This window comes from Perca fluviatilis, chromosome 9 (assembly GCF_010015445.1).
Source record: "Perca fluviatilis chromosome 9, GENO_Pfluv_1.0, whole genome shotgun sequence".
NCBI lineage: Eukaryota > Metazoa > Chordata > Actinopteri > Perciformes > Percidae > Perca > Perca fluviatilis.
Window position 1 is genome coordinate 23,808,940 of NC_053120.1, and position 16,500 is coordinate 23,825,439.

Genomic DNA, 16,500 nt, shown 5'->3' on the forward strand with positions numbered 1-16,500 from the left:
TATGAATTTGAATTATGTGTTTGCTTGTAAACATTGTTTTCAATTCAGATTCCGAGGCTTTTTCACGCATTTCAAAATGTAACTACACGTCGCGGGGACACACGTCTCTCGGCTGTGGGTGGCATTTCCCCCAGACTCATTTCCTGGTTCTTTCTCCATAAACAACGTGAAATCAAGGAGAGGGTTAACTTTTCCTGCTACAGATTTCCCACCGTGGTCAGAAAGAACAGGGGAGACACTTTGTTTCTCTCGCTGTGACTCTAGAGTCGCTACTCACTCTGAAGCTACCGGTAATCACCGTCACTCTCTCACTCTATTACACACGCGCTGGCGCACAAGGGCCGTTACAGAGTCAACGCGAGCAACGCGAACAAGCAAGGCGAGCGAAGCGCGCCCTTTCATAGTCTAAACAGTGGACGCAAGTAGACCCAAGCGTCGCGGGCGATGTGTGAAATGCAATACACCGCCCACGCAACAGGGGGTAGCAGAGTGCTCCACGGTGTTCGGTCGGCAGAGCCAGACCCTCCCGGAGAGTGGCTCTTGTCAGGGAGCAGCTGGCTGGCTGACTTCTTTTTATCAGATGCTGGCGTGTTTCCCCACCAGTACAGTATGCTACGATTGGGTAGCACTGACCAATACATTGATAAAAGGTTGCTTAAACATGGTTTAGCAGGTTTTAAAAATATATAGATAAATTTGGGTCTCTCTCTCGCCTCTTGAGGAGGGCACACAGCATAGACTACACACAACGTTGATACATACCGAAAATAATGTGACTCAGTAGTCCTATGTTTGATGAAATTGCACAGATATGCTGATTCAATATTTTTAATGTACAATACGTGCAGTGTCGCCCCCACCGACAACGCATAGTATTGTGCGCATCGCGTATCAAAAACTGGGACGACACATTTGGCTACGCATCGACGCATAATGGCGGCCGAAGCGTAGCGATGCGTAGCCTTGCGGACGCGTATACGTACCGATGCGTAGACTCTGTAACGCCCCCAAGTATAAACATCAGACCACTTGCGTAGGCTACGGTGAAAGCACCGAACTTCCTGTCGAAAGTATACTGTTTGTGTTTGTGTCCAGGGTCTAACTTTTAATAATATTAACAATTTTAATAAAAAATTTTATTTTGACATTGGCTGATACGCTGCCCTCTGGTGGACAGAACATATACAACTTAAGTTTGATAAAAAATATAGGTCTTACTGAAGGCATGTAATGGTCAAAATATTATTAATAAATATTTGAATATATTTGAATATTAATAAACAAACGAACTTCGAATATGATTTTATTTTATTATTAAAAAACTTACTATAACAGTGTTACTCGCATGGCTCCCATTATCCTCCGTGACACGCTCTCTTCCACTTCGCCTGACAACTCTTCTCCAAAACAAACCGCTCTGAGATAACAGAGCCCAGCCCAGAGCTTCACTCACTCAAAGCAGATAGTATGTGTGAAATAAAAACAGGACACGTAATTTCACTGTGTGTAGTGTTTAACTACGCTAACTAACCGTGCGTTGTGAACCGCATGTAGTGATTTAAAAAAACAATCAACAGCTGTGTCTCAAAGACCGGGCAACAGCAGCCGGGACGTTGAGGATCCATGCGCGAGAGGTGATGGATAGTTCCAGTCACTTCGTCATGTATTCACTTCGTTGAAAGGAGAGAAAAAAGCCTCACTGATGTGAAGAACAGGACAGAGATACATATAGAAATGCTCTCTGCCTGCCAACGCTCCGGTAAGTTCACTCACCCCGTCTCTGCCCGGCGTGCCCCAGCACATGCAACGATGAAATGGCGATTTATTCCTTTTTAAATGTGAATAAACGACAGTTACACTCACCGCCAGCAAAGGCTCTTTCCGTTGTGATTGGTGGTATCTTGACAACTCCTACGGACTGTGTTGATGCGACTTGTACGTTACAGCCACTTAAACAGGACAGAGCAACACGGCGGATATATATAATTTTTTTTTTTTTTTAACGACTTAGTTAAGGCGGCAGGCGCATATTGTTAAAGCGCCCGCCTTAACTGCAAAGTGCTGAGGGAAACCCTGATGCTGTGAAAAATGCTGCAGATGAACATTATAGGTTTATAGAACTTAAAATCCTCTTAAACAAATGTTTATGCTCCATTGGTTTTAGTTGCTCTGACGTATAAGAAGGACTTGTGGATCTGTCCTGTGACATGTTGAATTTACATCTACAATTACTATTGTATGGAACAGTATTGTTTGCCTGTTTGTTTTATAACTATGTAAAAAAAAAAAAAAAAGGACTTGTGGTGTAAACCTGTACTGTAGCAGCCATCCCAACTATTTTTCCCCCCAAAGCTAGTCTACTGTATATGTATGCAGTCCTGAGCTTCTGTGCCTGGTAGATGAAAAATGGAGTTTCACAGTGTGGTACGAAGGCAAGACAGGTAGGTGTTTGTAGTTCTGCGCTGTTTGTCAGGCGGCTCTGTTGGTTGAGCAAACTGATGTTGACACACCCAGAGTTTCGGCAGCTATGTGGCAGTCAGACCTGTGAGAGACTGCCCAGTGCTTCTCATATCACCGCCTGTCTGGCTCGTTATTACAGATGCATATGGTCCTGTTAAAACCTTGTCATATCGCTCGATGTCTTCATTTATGTCTCAAGTCTATGGCAGAGGGTTGGTAGATGTGACACAAAGACAAATGTTTATTATTAAAAAGAAAAACTGTCGCTTGTTTTTTTGGATTGACTCTGAGACATACTAATGACCTGATCTTAATAAGCATAGCATATGAATAGCATAGAGTTGTAGCACTTGTTTTATCAATTGAGTGCCTGTTCGTGTGTGCATATGGAAATCTAACGGGTCTGGATACCTTAAAAAAAAATAAAAAAGCTTCAAAGTTCTTTTGTATGTTTACACAGCAACACAGCGGTGGGCAAGTTCCCAACTAGGTCTTGGACTAGGAAGAAGGAAGTGAAGTTGAAGACTGATCACAATTAGTTGAAGGGTTGCAAACTACAGCAAAACCTCTGTCCAGTGGGAAATACAGCTGTTCCAGTACACCTAGTTTTTTGAGTAAATGGGACCCAAACAGGCAAAAGGATTGAAATGACATCTAAATCCTTTAGAAGGTAAAGTATGCCAGGGATTTTTTTTTTTCTTTTTCTAAACTGGAATAGAGATCCTGTGCTTGCTGCCCCGCTCTCTCTTTCTCAATCTTTCTCTCAGCATAGATCTAGATGTGCTCTTATAGTGCACTTGCTCAACACAGACACATTATAAACATTCAAATGTAGCACAGGAAAGGCTCTGGTCCTCATTCTTCCCACCACCGTCATTAAGACAGTCTTTGAAGTAAGTAGATGAAGATATAGCTGTAAATGAGGTGACATGGATGGTTAATTGGGAGGTATCTAGCAAGGGGGTAAGCCTCTCTCCACAACGCGTACCGCCTATGGCGCCGTTAGCATTCAATTGACTGCCATTCATTTTGACGTCACCTTGACAGCAAATAACTTAACATGTGAAGACTTTATTTTTCCATTGTTTATTTCTAAACAAACACGACAATGTATAAAAGGCTCCATTACCTTGTACCTCACGTTATGGCTCCGTAGCAGACCTTTTTTGTAAAAATAGGCTAACTATTGTGTCATAACCACGCGACTTACTGTCGTATAGTAGAGCAATTACCGTATAGTACAGGAGAAGCTCGCAAGCAGTTTCAACTTACATTAGCTGTTTAAGTTTAATTACTAATGTTAACTAGCATTTTAGTTAGCAATAATTAGCCTGTGCCTATGTTATCTCCTTACATGTACCTACGCTCTCCGTCTCTGCAAGATTGGGAATGATTGAGATTTCTCTTGGCACAGCTACCAGAAGACTTACAACTTTCAGACGTCACATCTACGTCTTCAAGCTTAGTTGGAGGCTGCCCAGTAACGCTCAGCCATCACCGGAAAAGTGCTTCTGATTCACTTCACTGGTCTCCATTGAAATCTATGGGATCACTTGGTCCATGTCTTTAACAGTCTATGGTATCTAGTCGGTGCCTGGTGCACACTAGTCCATCTGCTTCATTTTGAACTAGGAGATGGATGTGTTTTTAATTTTAAGGTCCATTCAAGTTTTGTAAAGATGATGATGTGGGCCAAAGATATGTATCAGAAGCAGGATATTTTACAGTTTTAGAACAAATTTATAATTTTTAACAGACTCCACCACCATTTGTTCAGGTGTGTTATTTTGCGCCTGCAAATTGTTGTAAATAAACAAACCATGTATTAGCTGGAGAAATGGACAGAAAATTAAAAGCCTGCAACACAATACAAGAGCTGTGCAATAAATGTGGCGTGTGATGTGTAGAGCTGGGTACCGAACTTCTATACTTTTAGGCACCGACTGAATTGCCTCCATAGTATCGAGTATTGAAGAATGCTTTGTCGTTCAATACCTAATTTGAATACCTAAGGTAAATTTCACCAGCGTCAGTGAACCAAATAAGCATGCAGCGTTGTTCTACCAAGATCTAATAATGCTTGTGATTGGCTGTCTAGCGTTACACGTCGTAGAGGCACGCTGGAAAAACACGACAGCACACACTTGTATGTGTGTGCGGGCGAAAATAGCCACTAGACAGTCATTCGGTTCCTGTACAGTCAGACAGGCCTTCAGCACACCTTTCCCAACAATGAGCTGAAGTGGACATAGCTTCCTGTTTGATGTGCTTGGGGAAGTTTTAAGGAATCATTTACTTAGAGCTCCCTTGTCCTCCACTCTGTCACACTTTAAACCTCCTTCCTTTCACTCTGTCTCCTCAACTCTCTTTTGTTCTTTCCCCTTCAACGTGGATGCCAAACTCTGCTTCAAGTTATTACTCTTCATGTAAACCCCCGCTGAAATGTCTGCCGTGGCCTCCAGCTGGCCCGACCCAATGAAACGGATCTATTTCAACACATTTTTTTTCCTGTTCTTGTGAGTTAATGGTTATTTAGCAGAATGACTAATACCCCATTCAGTGCATGATGCGGGCAGAGTGACACAGTTCTCCCTCGGTTAACGGTCACGGCTGTGTGATTATCGGGCTTCTCCTCATCCTGCTTTCTCTGGCTTTGCTGTGTTGGGGATTTCAAAATTGTTCAAGGTCTCTGGTAAGCCTGAATGGGACTCAGCACCCTAATGTTGTGAAGCTTCTAATTTATCATCTTTTTATATGAACGCACAAATTCATGTGGATTTAGTCTTGCATGACTTTTGGCTATAACATGATCTACAATATTGTCAAATGGTTTTCAAAATGACATGATAATCCATTTTTACTGTGAGTTTCCAAATATGTGCATCAGTATTAGACCTCAGAGAGTAGTTTTAGTTATAAAGGTGAGCTCTACACCACGTCTTCTGGGATTATCTGAAGTTGGAGACTACAAAGACAAAGTTTGTAATTTGGTCATAAACAACAGAGTCTTATGCCGTTCCTTGAATTTGTCCGGAAATTTCGGCGTCGGTCCTTACTGACAGATGTTCCTGAATCGTCTTCTCTCCAGTTAGTCATTTTCGTTGGTGTCTTTGTGGGGTCGTCGTCTTCTTCTTCTCCCTCATTGTTTGTTTACTTCCAGTAGTGACAGCCACAACGTCATCAACACGCCCACTCGTTTGCTGTGAATTATCTGGACTACTGGCTGCATTAAATAATGCCCATTAAAACATTTGAATATTATAAGCATCTGAATACCTAACTGTGAATATATATACTGTGTACATATTTTATTTGAAAAGTATCTCTCTGAATTCATATGGCTGAAAATCCCCTCTTTTTAAAATGTCAGTAGTTGATTTAAAATTGTGCAATATCAATTCAGATAGAAAGTTCAAATATGCAGTATTCAGAGGAGAATAACATACTTATAAGATTCAGATTTGTTTTGTCCATTATTTGCTTTCATAACTTTAATTCCCATAGGCTGAGAGTAGAGGACTGGCTGAGGACGTTGTGGGGATTAAGAAATGCATGCTAAAGTTGCATGTTTGACTGGGCTCTGTGGAGACGTACTGAAGCCTATCAGCTGGTGCTTTCTGCCATGTATTTGAGTCCAGTACAGTAGTTGCCATGGGAACTAGCATTACCCCTCAGGAGTAGCTTCAGTGAATGTACAGTAGCTTGTCCGTGAGAAATGCTTCTGCTGGGTTTTCCAGTTAGTCACGAGAACAATGGGATCTGTTGAATTAAGCTGATCATGCCTGCAAGACATGCCCCCTCTTCTCTGGTTGTGTGTTTGTAAAATTAAAATACACACACACACACACACACACACACACACACACTCTAACAACATAGCTGATGTATCTATCCCATGTTAACCCTCATTTCTGTGCTTGGAAATGATGTAAGCAGAGAAAATGTACCCTTAGTATTTTTCTTTTCTTACTCCCTCACATCCCAGTAACACCACTCCCTTCTTTTCAGCTCTTTAGTCAATGAGAAAGTGAACTCTCCTGTGTCTTTAACAATTGCTATTTATGTCCCTCTCTCAAAGACATTCTCTGTCTGAAGGGAAAACTCCAGTGTTGACCTGCTTTCCACAGTGAACGATCCTGCCTGGTTAGAGGGCAGGGGGTGCTCAGGGCACTCCTTCACTCAACTGTGCTCCTCTGTCAGCGACACTCAAGCTTGACTCTCGTCATCCTTGGAAGACATTTCAGTTTTTTGCCTTGGGAATACCAGCTGTACTTCATCACACTAAGCACATTACATTATCTAATCAGCCACTGCAATTCTGCCTACACAATGTGGCTGTAAAAATGATCAGTGTCACTAGTGTTTTTTTGTTTGATTGCTTTGCACATTTCCTTTTTATTTTTTTAGAGGCTATAGACTACCTTGTGTCCCTTTCAGTGCACACTGTTTCACATCTGTCTTTGGATCTACTGATGGTTATGTCGGTCTCTCCGCTGTTTTGGTCCACCACTTTGGTCCAGACTGAAATATCTCAACACTTCCCAAGACGTTTTGTTTATATTCATGGTCCCCAGAGGATTAATCCTACTTGACCTTTCCTTCGAGCGACACCGTGAGAAGTGTCTTGACAACTGTTCAATGGATTGCCAAAATTTAAATTTGTTTATGACTAAAAATTTGTGGTGGATCTCGCGAATTAATTAAAACATGACGATATTTCTTGTCAAGGTAAACTATTGTCTCCAGTATCAGTACACAAGTGCAGAATTACGTCGGTACTACTGAGGGCTGATTAACATTAAATCAAGCGGTGCCAATTTTCGGTACCTGAGACTGCAGGTTTCACAGAGAGGCGGGCTCGGCTCTGAAACACAAACCCAGAGGTGCGGTGCAGATGTCGCCTCGCTGCTACTTTAAGTCACACTGAGTCACAGCAATGCCGGTAAAGCTGTCACAAATGTGGTTACATTTTTCAAAACTTCACGCAGACAGCGTTTGCTGCAATATAATATAATAGCAAGATCGCGTTGCACTTAACTTTACACTTCCGAGACAGACAGGTACAACAGTGTTCAGACTGACAGGCTGAGGTTGTAGGGCAAGGCAACTTTATTTCTATAGCACATTTCAGCAACAAGGCAATTCAACGTGCTTTACATAAAATATTAAAAGGCAATTAAAAACTGTCATGAAAATAAAACGGGCTCAAATAGAATAAGATACAAACACAAGAATAAAAGTTACAGTGCAGTGTAAGAAATTAATAATTATTGGATTTAACAGGTTGTAGGGAGGGGAGAGGGAGGTGTTTTATTTTGTGTGGTGTGTAAAATGTTCTAACTAATAAATAATAATGTTTTAGGTAAATGGGTTTGGAATTATTTTTACAACTGGGTCACTACCTGATGTGAGTCGAGTGCACATGTGAGTTGCGCATGCTCAGATTTAAATGGTTTACGGTATAACGCCAAGGGATCCGGATCCGGCAAACCGTTTTGGCTAACTATGATTGTTTGTTTGCTAACGTTAGCTCAAAACTCCAGTGACAGCCTTTGTTGTGTTTGATTGCTTACTTGTACCCAGCAGTGAAGGAACTTTGTTATGTAGGTCCATTTTTTTATTGTCTTGACATTACAGAAGTCTCTCGTTAGCAGGTTCTTGTAGGCTACTTCAGCCTCTAGCGAGGATCACAAACAAACATAGTAGTAGTTTTCTCACAAAGAATAACCTGGCAAACGTTATATCTGTATAACTTGAACAAGCCTCACAAGTTGTCCTTTGCGAAGCCCCCACACCTGTCGCAAAGTGACATCGGGTAGTGACCGTGAAATACGTTTTGTTATTACAGAGGGAAAGTACCGGAAAAATGTTGGGTACCGGCACTGAATTTCAGGTACCGGTAAAAATGTGAACGCTACACAACCCTACCCGCCACTTTTAAATCGTTTGTGTGGCAGCATTTTGGATTCCCAGTGGAAACGCCACAGTTCTTAGGTCTGAAGAGGTTAGTTGTACAGACGAGAAGCCATTTGAGTTTGTGGCAAAACCTTTCCTAGTGGTCGTTTTTCATTTTGTGAAATTGCGATATCTATTGAATAAAAGACTATTTTTCCAGTTATATGTTGTCATTGAAGTTTTCTTTAAAATAGTGTTAAAGGACAATTCCGGCGCAAAACGAACCTAGGGGTTATTAACTGATGTGTACCTACTCTGTCGCTCTCTGGGACATGTTTTCATGCTAATCAAATGAGTTTGGAGCTTTGACGAGGCTACCGCGGACCGCTGGTTATTTAGGGGACCCTCATTATGCTAACGTTATGGTGTGGTGATATTTTGAGCCTTTTTAGTGGTATTAAATAACAATTCAATGTGAGTGTCCCCATGCCCAAAATACTAGCATTGTAAGCTAACCAGCGGTCCGCGGTAGCCTCGTCAAAGCTCCAAACTCATTCGATTAGCATGAAAACATGTCCCAGAGAGCGACAGGGTAGGTACACATCAGTTAATAACCCCTAGGTTCATTTTGCGCCGGAATTGTCCTTTTAAAATCTCGTCTCGTACCCAATATCGTGTATCGTCTGGTCTCGTGAGCTGAGCGCCACACCCCTACTAAAAATACTTATGTACAAATGTAATACAAATGTTAGCATGCTAACACAATAAACTAAGATAGTAAACATGGTAAATATTAGACCTGCTAAGCGTCATTGTGAGAATGTTAGCATGGTGATGTTAGCATTTAGCATCTAGCATGGCTGTAGGCTCCTCCTAGTGTTGTTTCACCTGCCAGCGAGGAGCTTCAGTCGTGGGATGAAGCATGCACAAAGATTCATGTTGTAGATCCTGCGCTTAAACAGAGCCTACTGTTCTTTGCTCTTAAGGACTTGATATATACAGCAAAATAGACATGCACGCAGTTCTGTTAATGCTACATTGGGTGTAAGTGTTCACACACGTTTTTCAGCATATATGGAAAATGTAAGTCAAATAGGTTTTGTAAATGTTCAAACAACATACTATCAGCAATTTGAGGGGCATCACCATGCTATCTTTTATCTTGTGATGGGCACTTTATACATTTTAACACATAATTTAATATATTCATGATGAAAATAATTGTCAGGAGCAGCCCTAATTAAGATCAGTAGAACAAAGACAAGAGTGAAAGGTAGAAAACAGAGAATATGTGTAGCTAAAGCTGCAGTGACTCAGACTTGAATGTTGGGAGAAGTGAGATAGAGAGATGAGTGGTGGAGAGCTGGAGCAGGGTTGTTGAGGAAGAAAATGGTGGTGGAATGGGGGTGGAAAATAGGAGGATTGCTCTGGAGAGAGAGCTGCATAGTGAAACTGGAGATTGAGTTTGTGTTTTAGACCGCTACCTTCCCTTGTCTTTTGATTGTTCCTCTTTAGTTGATGACCACAGTGTACAAAACTCTGATGCTTTCATCCTGACTCTGGCATCCCCTAAGCCTGGAGTGGTAGTTTGAATATGTCCATATAAAGATACAGAATCTGCTGTGGAAGCTTTCTTGAAAAAGGTAGAGTGTAGAGGGAGTGTAGGGTAGATGGATATGTGGGGTTCTGTGTATTTCTTTCTCTGCACGTTCAAGCAAGTTTTCTTCTCTATGACTAGGTATTCCTGTGTGTTTATGCCAGTGTGCATATGCGTGGTCACTATGATACAAAATTGGACAAGTGAACTCAGTTTACCCGGCTCTTTGTTGAGCTGAGGTGAGCCGTGCAGCCCTCATGTGGTTACTCTGGGCTGCTCCACTTACCCAGACTGTCAGTCGGGCCTCTGTGGTAACCACAGCCAAAACAATGATTACATTACATTGTTACATTGCACATCTCAGGACACTCGAACCAAGATGACAACAGACAATGGCTAGTCCACAATTTGAAGAAACATTTGTCCATATACATTTTTTGCTTTACATTCTTATCTAGAATCCCTTTACACAGGGTTATGTAACTCGCATTTCTTGATCACCGAAACTGCATACAAACAATTTTAAGTAACACTTAAGGATACTTTGAGGTTGTTGTTTTTTTTTTTTTTAAATATGTACAGAATATTTTACTTTGTTAATGGAATAAAAAGGTAATTTAACGATAAGTGAACCAGAACCTGACACCATGTAGACGAATGACCAGTTCAGCTAAGCAGCCTGTACTGGTAAAACACAAACCCTGTGTTCCAATACCCATACTACTATACCATGTAGTATGCCAGAAAAAGATAGTATGTCCCAATACATAGTATGTCCAATTAGGTCTGTGTATTGGCAACACATATCACGATACATGGGTCAAGATTCAATATATTGCAATATATTTCGATACTGCGTAAGGCCATATTGGGATTTTTTTAAAGTATAATTTTAGAAAAATTAATATTTAAAAAAACAAAAAAACATGATGTTCATAAAAGTCAAATAAGTTTACTTTAGGTAAACAATTCAGTACACAGAAAATCAAACAGCAAATTTTTATATGCTAAAGTAGGCCAAAGTTCAGCCATAGCTACGTGGTTAGTTTCTAGCAAAAAGTCAGGCACTGCTAGGCACTGTTAGGCAAGGAAACTAGTGGTGTGTCACAGCATAGCCATCTAGCGGTAGGGGGTTTAAACACAACATAAACGTGAACCACTGTCTTACATGAAAATATATTTATTTTTTAATTAAAAAAAATCGATTTCCTTTTTAAAAATTGATACAGTATTGCGAAATAAAATATTGCAATACTCAAGTGTATAGATTTTTTTCTTAAACCCCTATGTTAATACATTATGCCACAAATACCAGGATGTCCTACTGCATCTGATTTTTGCAGTATGCAGGCTAGCATGCTTCTCTGACTATTCTGACCCACAATCCTTTGCGCAGCATATATGAGCATGAAAGTTCAAGCCGCAGTGTTAGGAAGAAGTACTATGTCCCAATTGTATGCATTCTGCATGCAGCAGTTTGTACTTTGCAAGGGCAGCTGCAATACATACTAAAAAAGTAAAAATAAAAAGTATGCGATTCGGAACTCAGCTAGAGGCTGAGTTGACATTGAGGTCTGGCCTGCTGCCTAGGGGCATGATGGTGTGGATTCCTTCACAGCCTTGTGTATCAGCAGCAGGTTGGAGGTGGATCGACAAGGCCAGCCTTTGGCAAAGATCGGCCAGTTTATTACCACAGAAATATGAGTTACATTAAAAGGCTACAATTTGACCAAATTAGTTTTGTTGACGTTGTTGAGAACAACTTACTCACTGTTTGTTTGCTCTTAAAAACACATTTGCTGACTACATTTATGTGAAAGAGCTCTTACATGATACCATCTATTGTATTTGTTGGACAAGGGTGGATGGATTACAGCTAATCTTTGGGTACTACTTTTGGGTGGTATTGACCCATTTTTTTAAACAAATGTCTGACTTGATTTCTTTTACACTTGCACTGTTAATTTTAGCATTTAGCAGGTTTCACATCAGACTCTAATTTTCCCAATTTATCTACACACAAGAATTATCACCACATCTCATTTCATTTTTTTCTTTTCGTTCCAGTTGTAGGTCAGTACTGTAGGATACTAAAACTTTCTGTCTTGTTCCCAGGTCATATCAAGGGTGGGAAGACAACTGTCGTACCTTTTCACACAGTCCGCAATTTCCTGCGTCCATTTTATGACCCGTTTTCAGTTGTCGCCTAACCCTCTGTATCTTCTTATCTTTATTTGCAGGTACTGGAGAGAGTGGCAAGAGCACCTTCATCAAGCAGATGAGGATAATCCATGGGTCAGGCTACACAGATGAGGATAAGAAGGGCTTCACCAAATTGGTCTACCAGAACATCTTCACCTCAATGCAGGCCATGATCCGTGCAACCGAGACCCTCAAGATCCCGTACAAGTACGACCAGAACAAGGTGTGTACTGTGTGTGTACTAAGAGTTGGGGTGAAAATATTGTGTATTGTGTGATGTGTAGTCTCGCTTTGCCAGACCTTCCTCCACAGCGCTGCGGAAGAGGATCTGGCTTGTCTACACAACATTCCGGGAGAAAAACGTGCTCTGGTTCATTGGCATTTCTTTAAACCAATCACAATCCTCTTCGGCGGCGCTAAGCACCGGACAGAGCCACGGTGCTGCTTCCAAATAGAGTCGGGAGGAAACTTGATTTCGTGGAACATGTGTACGTTCAAAAGTTGTTTTAGTTGTGCAAAAGAAAACTCAGTCTAGGTAGCTGTCTCAATTTACCCTGCAGAGACATGAGGAACAGTTAACCATAGTCTTCATAAATCCACGGAATTTAAAATTTCCAACACAAAGAAAGTGGCTGAAAAGAGTGAAATCTGGCGGAATTTCTGTCTGCAACGGAGCAATCCCGGAAGTGGAACGTTGTGTATATAGACTATGTGATGTGTTATTGAAATGCATATCCCCATCTAAATACTTGGTTATACTTCCTTGTTTGTGAGGCAAACAGTTATTGAAATGGTTAAAGACCCTGAAACTACTTATTTTCTCAATCAGTTTCTTACCATGAGTAATACCATCCTAGTACAGGAACACACTATTTTCTGCAGAAGTTGTGCAAACAGTTGGTTATTTCACATTTTAGATTTCTAAATTTCTTTATATTCTCTCTGATTTAATGGACGGGGCTCATTTAGAATAAGGTGATGTCCTGTACTTCAGGATTTAGAAATGTTGGATTTATATAAACATTTATATTCATAAAGACTATGTACATGCATGCACATGGACACACCCTTAAAATTATGCACATACACTATACATTATTGCTATGCATGAGGGAACATACACAAGTGCACACATACACATATGCAACACATGTTAGATGATGTAATTTGATGTAAAGATTTTTAGTTTATATAATCAGACACATTTCTCTAAGGGGACAATAAAGTATATCATATGTATAGGAATGCTGCTATTTATTATGTGCTCAAATAACTATTGTACTTTTGGTAATGATGATGATATGTCTATTTTGATTTTACCTTTTTTAAAGCAGAAAAGCCTTACCGGGGACAGGGGTCGCACGTTACCTTTGTTGCATTGTGGGAAATGTAGGCTCTAGGTTTGCAGCATCAGTTAGATTGTTGTTTTTTTGTTGTTGTTTTTTTACTGTTGTAACATTACTCTTTTGATGAATTTCCTCCAGATTAAATGATCTAACTGAGCTAGAGTATCAATGAAAAATTATAAATGTTAATAGTTAAACTCAAATAAATTCAATATAAATAAACTGCTGTTGTAGAGTGAACCGTGGCTTCTGATAATAACTCATCATTATAACTGAATCCAGGCCACGTGCTATGTATTCTAGAAAAGGGGAGTTTAAAAGTGGGGCTATGTATGTGGTAATTAAACTTCTAGAAATGTAGCACTTTCGCGGTAGAAATACATTGTATTCCGCTAGACTTTTTAGTCATATTTGACTAAGAAAGCACCTGACACCACCGACTTTGAAATTTGGAGGCCACCACTTACAATCCTCAATTACTAAATTGACATGTGCTTTTTTGTGTGTTACTTGTTACTCCTAGAATAATGCCCAGGTGGTACGGGAGGTGGACGTGGAGAAGATTTCATCATTCGAGCAGCCGTACACGAGTGCGATAAAGATGCTGTGGGCTGACCCTGGCATCCAGGAGGCCTATGATCGCAGGAGAGAGTACCAGCTCTCCGACTCAACCAAATAGTACGTCTATGATCTATTAATCTACTAGAATAATGATGATTTACTTTGTGTAGAAGCAGGATCACTTTGCAAACTGTGACCTCTAAGATATCTAATGCAAAGTGATGAAATGGGTAAACAACAGTTTCTATAGTATAGACATGAGGAATGAAATCACAGACACATTAAAAACTTGTCAATAGACCTTTTTCAGCAGTTTTCTACCTGCGGCAATATGCACTCGACCTGAGGAGAGTTCAATCAGATGGAGAGAGTCGGGGAAAAGGAGGATGTCTGTTGGCAGGTTTATAAACGACTGCTAATAATATCAGAGCTAATTCCAACCTGCATTAATCCATTTCAGATTAATATGGCTCCTTAAAAAGTTGAGTATTTTGGAGGGGGAATTAAAGCATGTTATATGCAAGTAGATGTATAAGATACTGCTGGCTATATGCATCTTTAAGTGTTTTGTAATTGTGTTGTGTTTTTGACAGAAAGCAATTGTTTGTGTCTGCTGTGTGGTCTCGTACTGTTGAGACTGGTGGTTTGCCCATCTATGTCATATGTTCCCCTCCCCTTCCACAGTTACCTTAACGATTTAGAACGAATAGCATCAGCTGGGTACGTGCCCACTCAGCAGGATGTGCTGCGGGTTCGAGTGCCTACCACTGGCATCATTGAGTACCCATTTGACCTGGAGAATATTATCTTCAGGTACTGGTGTCAAGTGCTTCCGATAACGTCACTGGTTGGCTAGCTGCTGGACAGTTGGTCAGCCAGCTGGAAACCGCCGATGCCGCTATCACCATCTACCCTGTGCTGCACAGCAGGGCTCAGCACTTTAACACATCCCTGATGGTACACTCTCAAAGACTGGCCCAAAGTATAGCCCCAACCCTCCTGTCAAGTCTAGAAAGGCAGTCATTTTTTATTTTCACCCACGCAGTGAAAGTTGGCCTCTTGAGTGCTAAATCATCTTCAAATTAAAAGTTCCTGCTTCCCTAAACCTTCACAGTGGGGAGGAGTGAGGGGGTGCAGAGGATAAGATTGAGGAATGTTTTGTCTTTGGGAGCTGGGCTGCCATCAAGGATGAAGCTAAATTTCTAAGAAAATATTTGGGGGTAGAGGTACAAATTGTCACCTAATACCCTCATAATTCTTGGGAATGGTTTTCTGTGGTTATATCTGGACTGATCCACTTGCTTTTGGAGGGGGTGGGTGTGTGGGTGCTGTATCTGCTGTTATGCTTCACTTTCTCCTTCCTCCCTCTTGCTGTCTTTGTTGTCCTTCCTGTCTCTAGCTATCTAAGTGATCTGGATCGTATTGCTGAACCGTCCTATCTACCAACCCAACAGGACGTGCTTAGGGTTCGAATCCCAACCACTGGGATCATAGAATACCCTTTCGACTTGCAAAGCATCATTTTCAGGTAGAAGAAGAACTAAAGTACTTTGACTAACCCCACTTCTGTTTTCATTTTAAAATCGAAAAGGCCATCTTAAGTCTGAATCAACATGTTTATATGTCACCTACAACAATGTTTTATTTCCCCATTCTGTCTGAAAATGTCCCTAATCCATTCTGTTATTTGCAGTATATGTAATGTGCAATGTTACAGTAGAATCTACCAGAGCTGAAATGAAGTCGTCGATCATTAAGGCCGTTTTTTTTACTTTAATAGTTTTTCTTTGTAGTACAGACACACAGCCTCCAGGACTTGGCACAGAGACAGTCTTAGGACCTGCCACCAATACGTAGAGCAGCTTCCCTTCCTCCCTCTCTTGCAAAAAAGAGAGAAGATGAGGAGATAGAGTTGGACCCAGGGAACAAGAGCGATTACAGAAGAGTGCGAATCGATAGGAAGCCATCATGTCAGCCCCCTCCTACGCTTGGCAAGGCTAGAAATAACTCTGCTTGCAATGAGGTTGTGCTGAAGAGGTTCCCAGCAGCCCTGCAGCAGCTAGCCGATAGGCTCTACTCTGCATAGCTGTGCTGCTGATGGTGAATCACTACACGCTCTCAATGACATCAATGTTGTGTTAAGAGCCCGAAAATACAAATATGAAGTGGGAATGAATGTAAGATGTAAGGTGTCAGGTTTTATTGGAAAAAGAGCATGATTATTGAGGTTTCTTAGTTTAGTGATTTATGAGAATGAGATGTCATACTTGATGCAGGATGAGATGTTCCTCAGGCTCAATAGTAAGAAGCACATGTGGCATTATACCGCCTCTGCTAGCGGTTGACAGGGCCGTGGCTGCAACAAGGAAGCCTTTCATGGACGCGCATCTCCATTAGGCTTGCTTCCTTCTCTTTTAATTGGCTTTTGAAGTCACAGAA

At 41.0% G+C, this 16,500-nt stretch overlaps 1 protein-coding gene across 3 annotated transcripts in view; it reads left to right on the plus strand.

Moving 5' to 3' along the window:
• LOC120565386 (guanine nucleotide-binding protein G(q) subunit alpha-like) overlaps positions 1–16,500 on the plus strand; it is a 45,569-nt gene that overhangs the window by 18,854 nt on the left and 10,215 nt on the right. For 2 of the 3 annotated variants that reach the window (XM_039811184.1, XM_039811186.1), the window contains 3 exons: positions 12,193–12,377; positions 14,024–14,178; positions 15,461–15,589. In XM_039811184.1, coding sequence (XP_039667118.1) covers positions 12,193–12,377; positions 14,024–14,178; positions 15,461–15,589 — 469 coding nt within the window. Of the gene's footprint in view, positions 1–12,192; positions 12,378–14,023; positions 14,179–14,745; positions 14,875–15,460; positions 15,590–16,500 lie in introns of all 3 variants that reach the window. The other variant, XM_039811187.1, reaches the window with a different exon arrangement.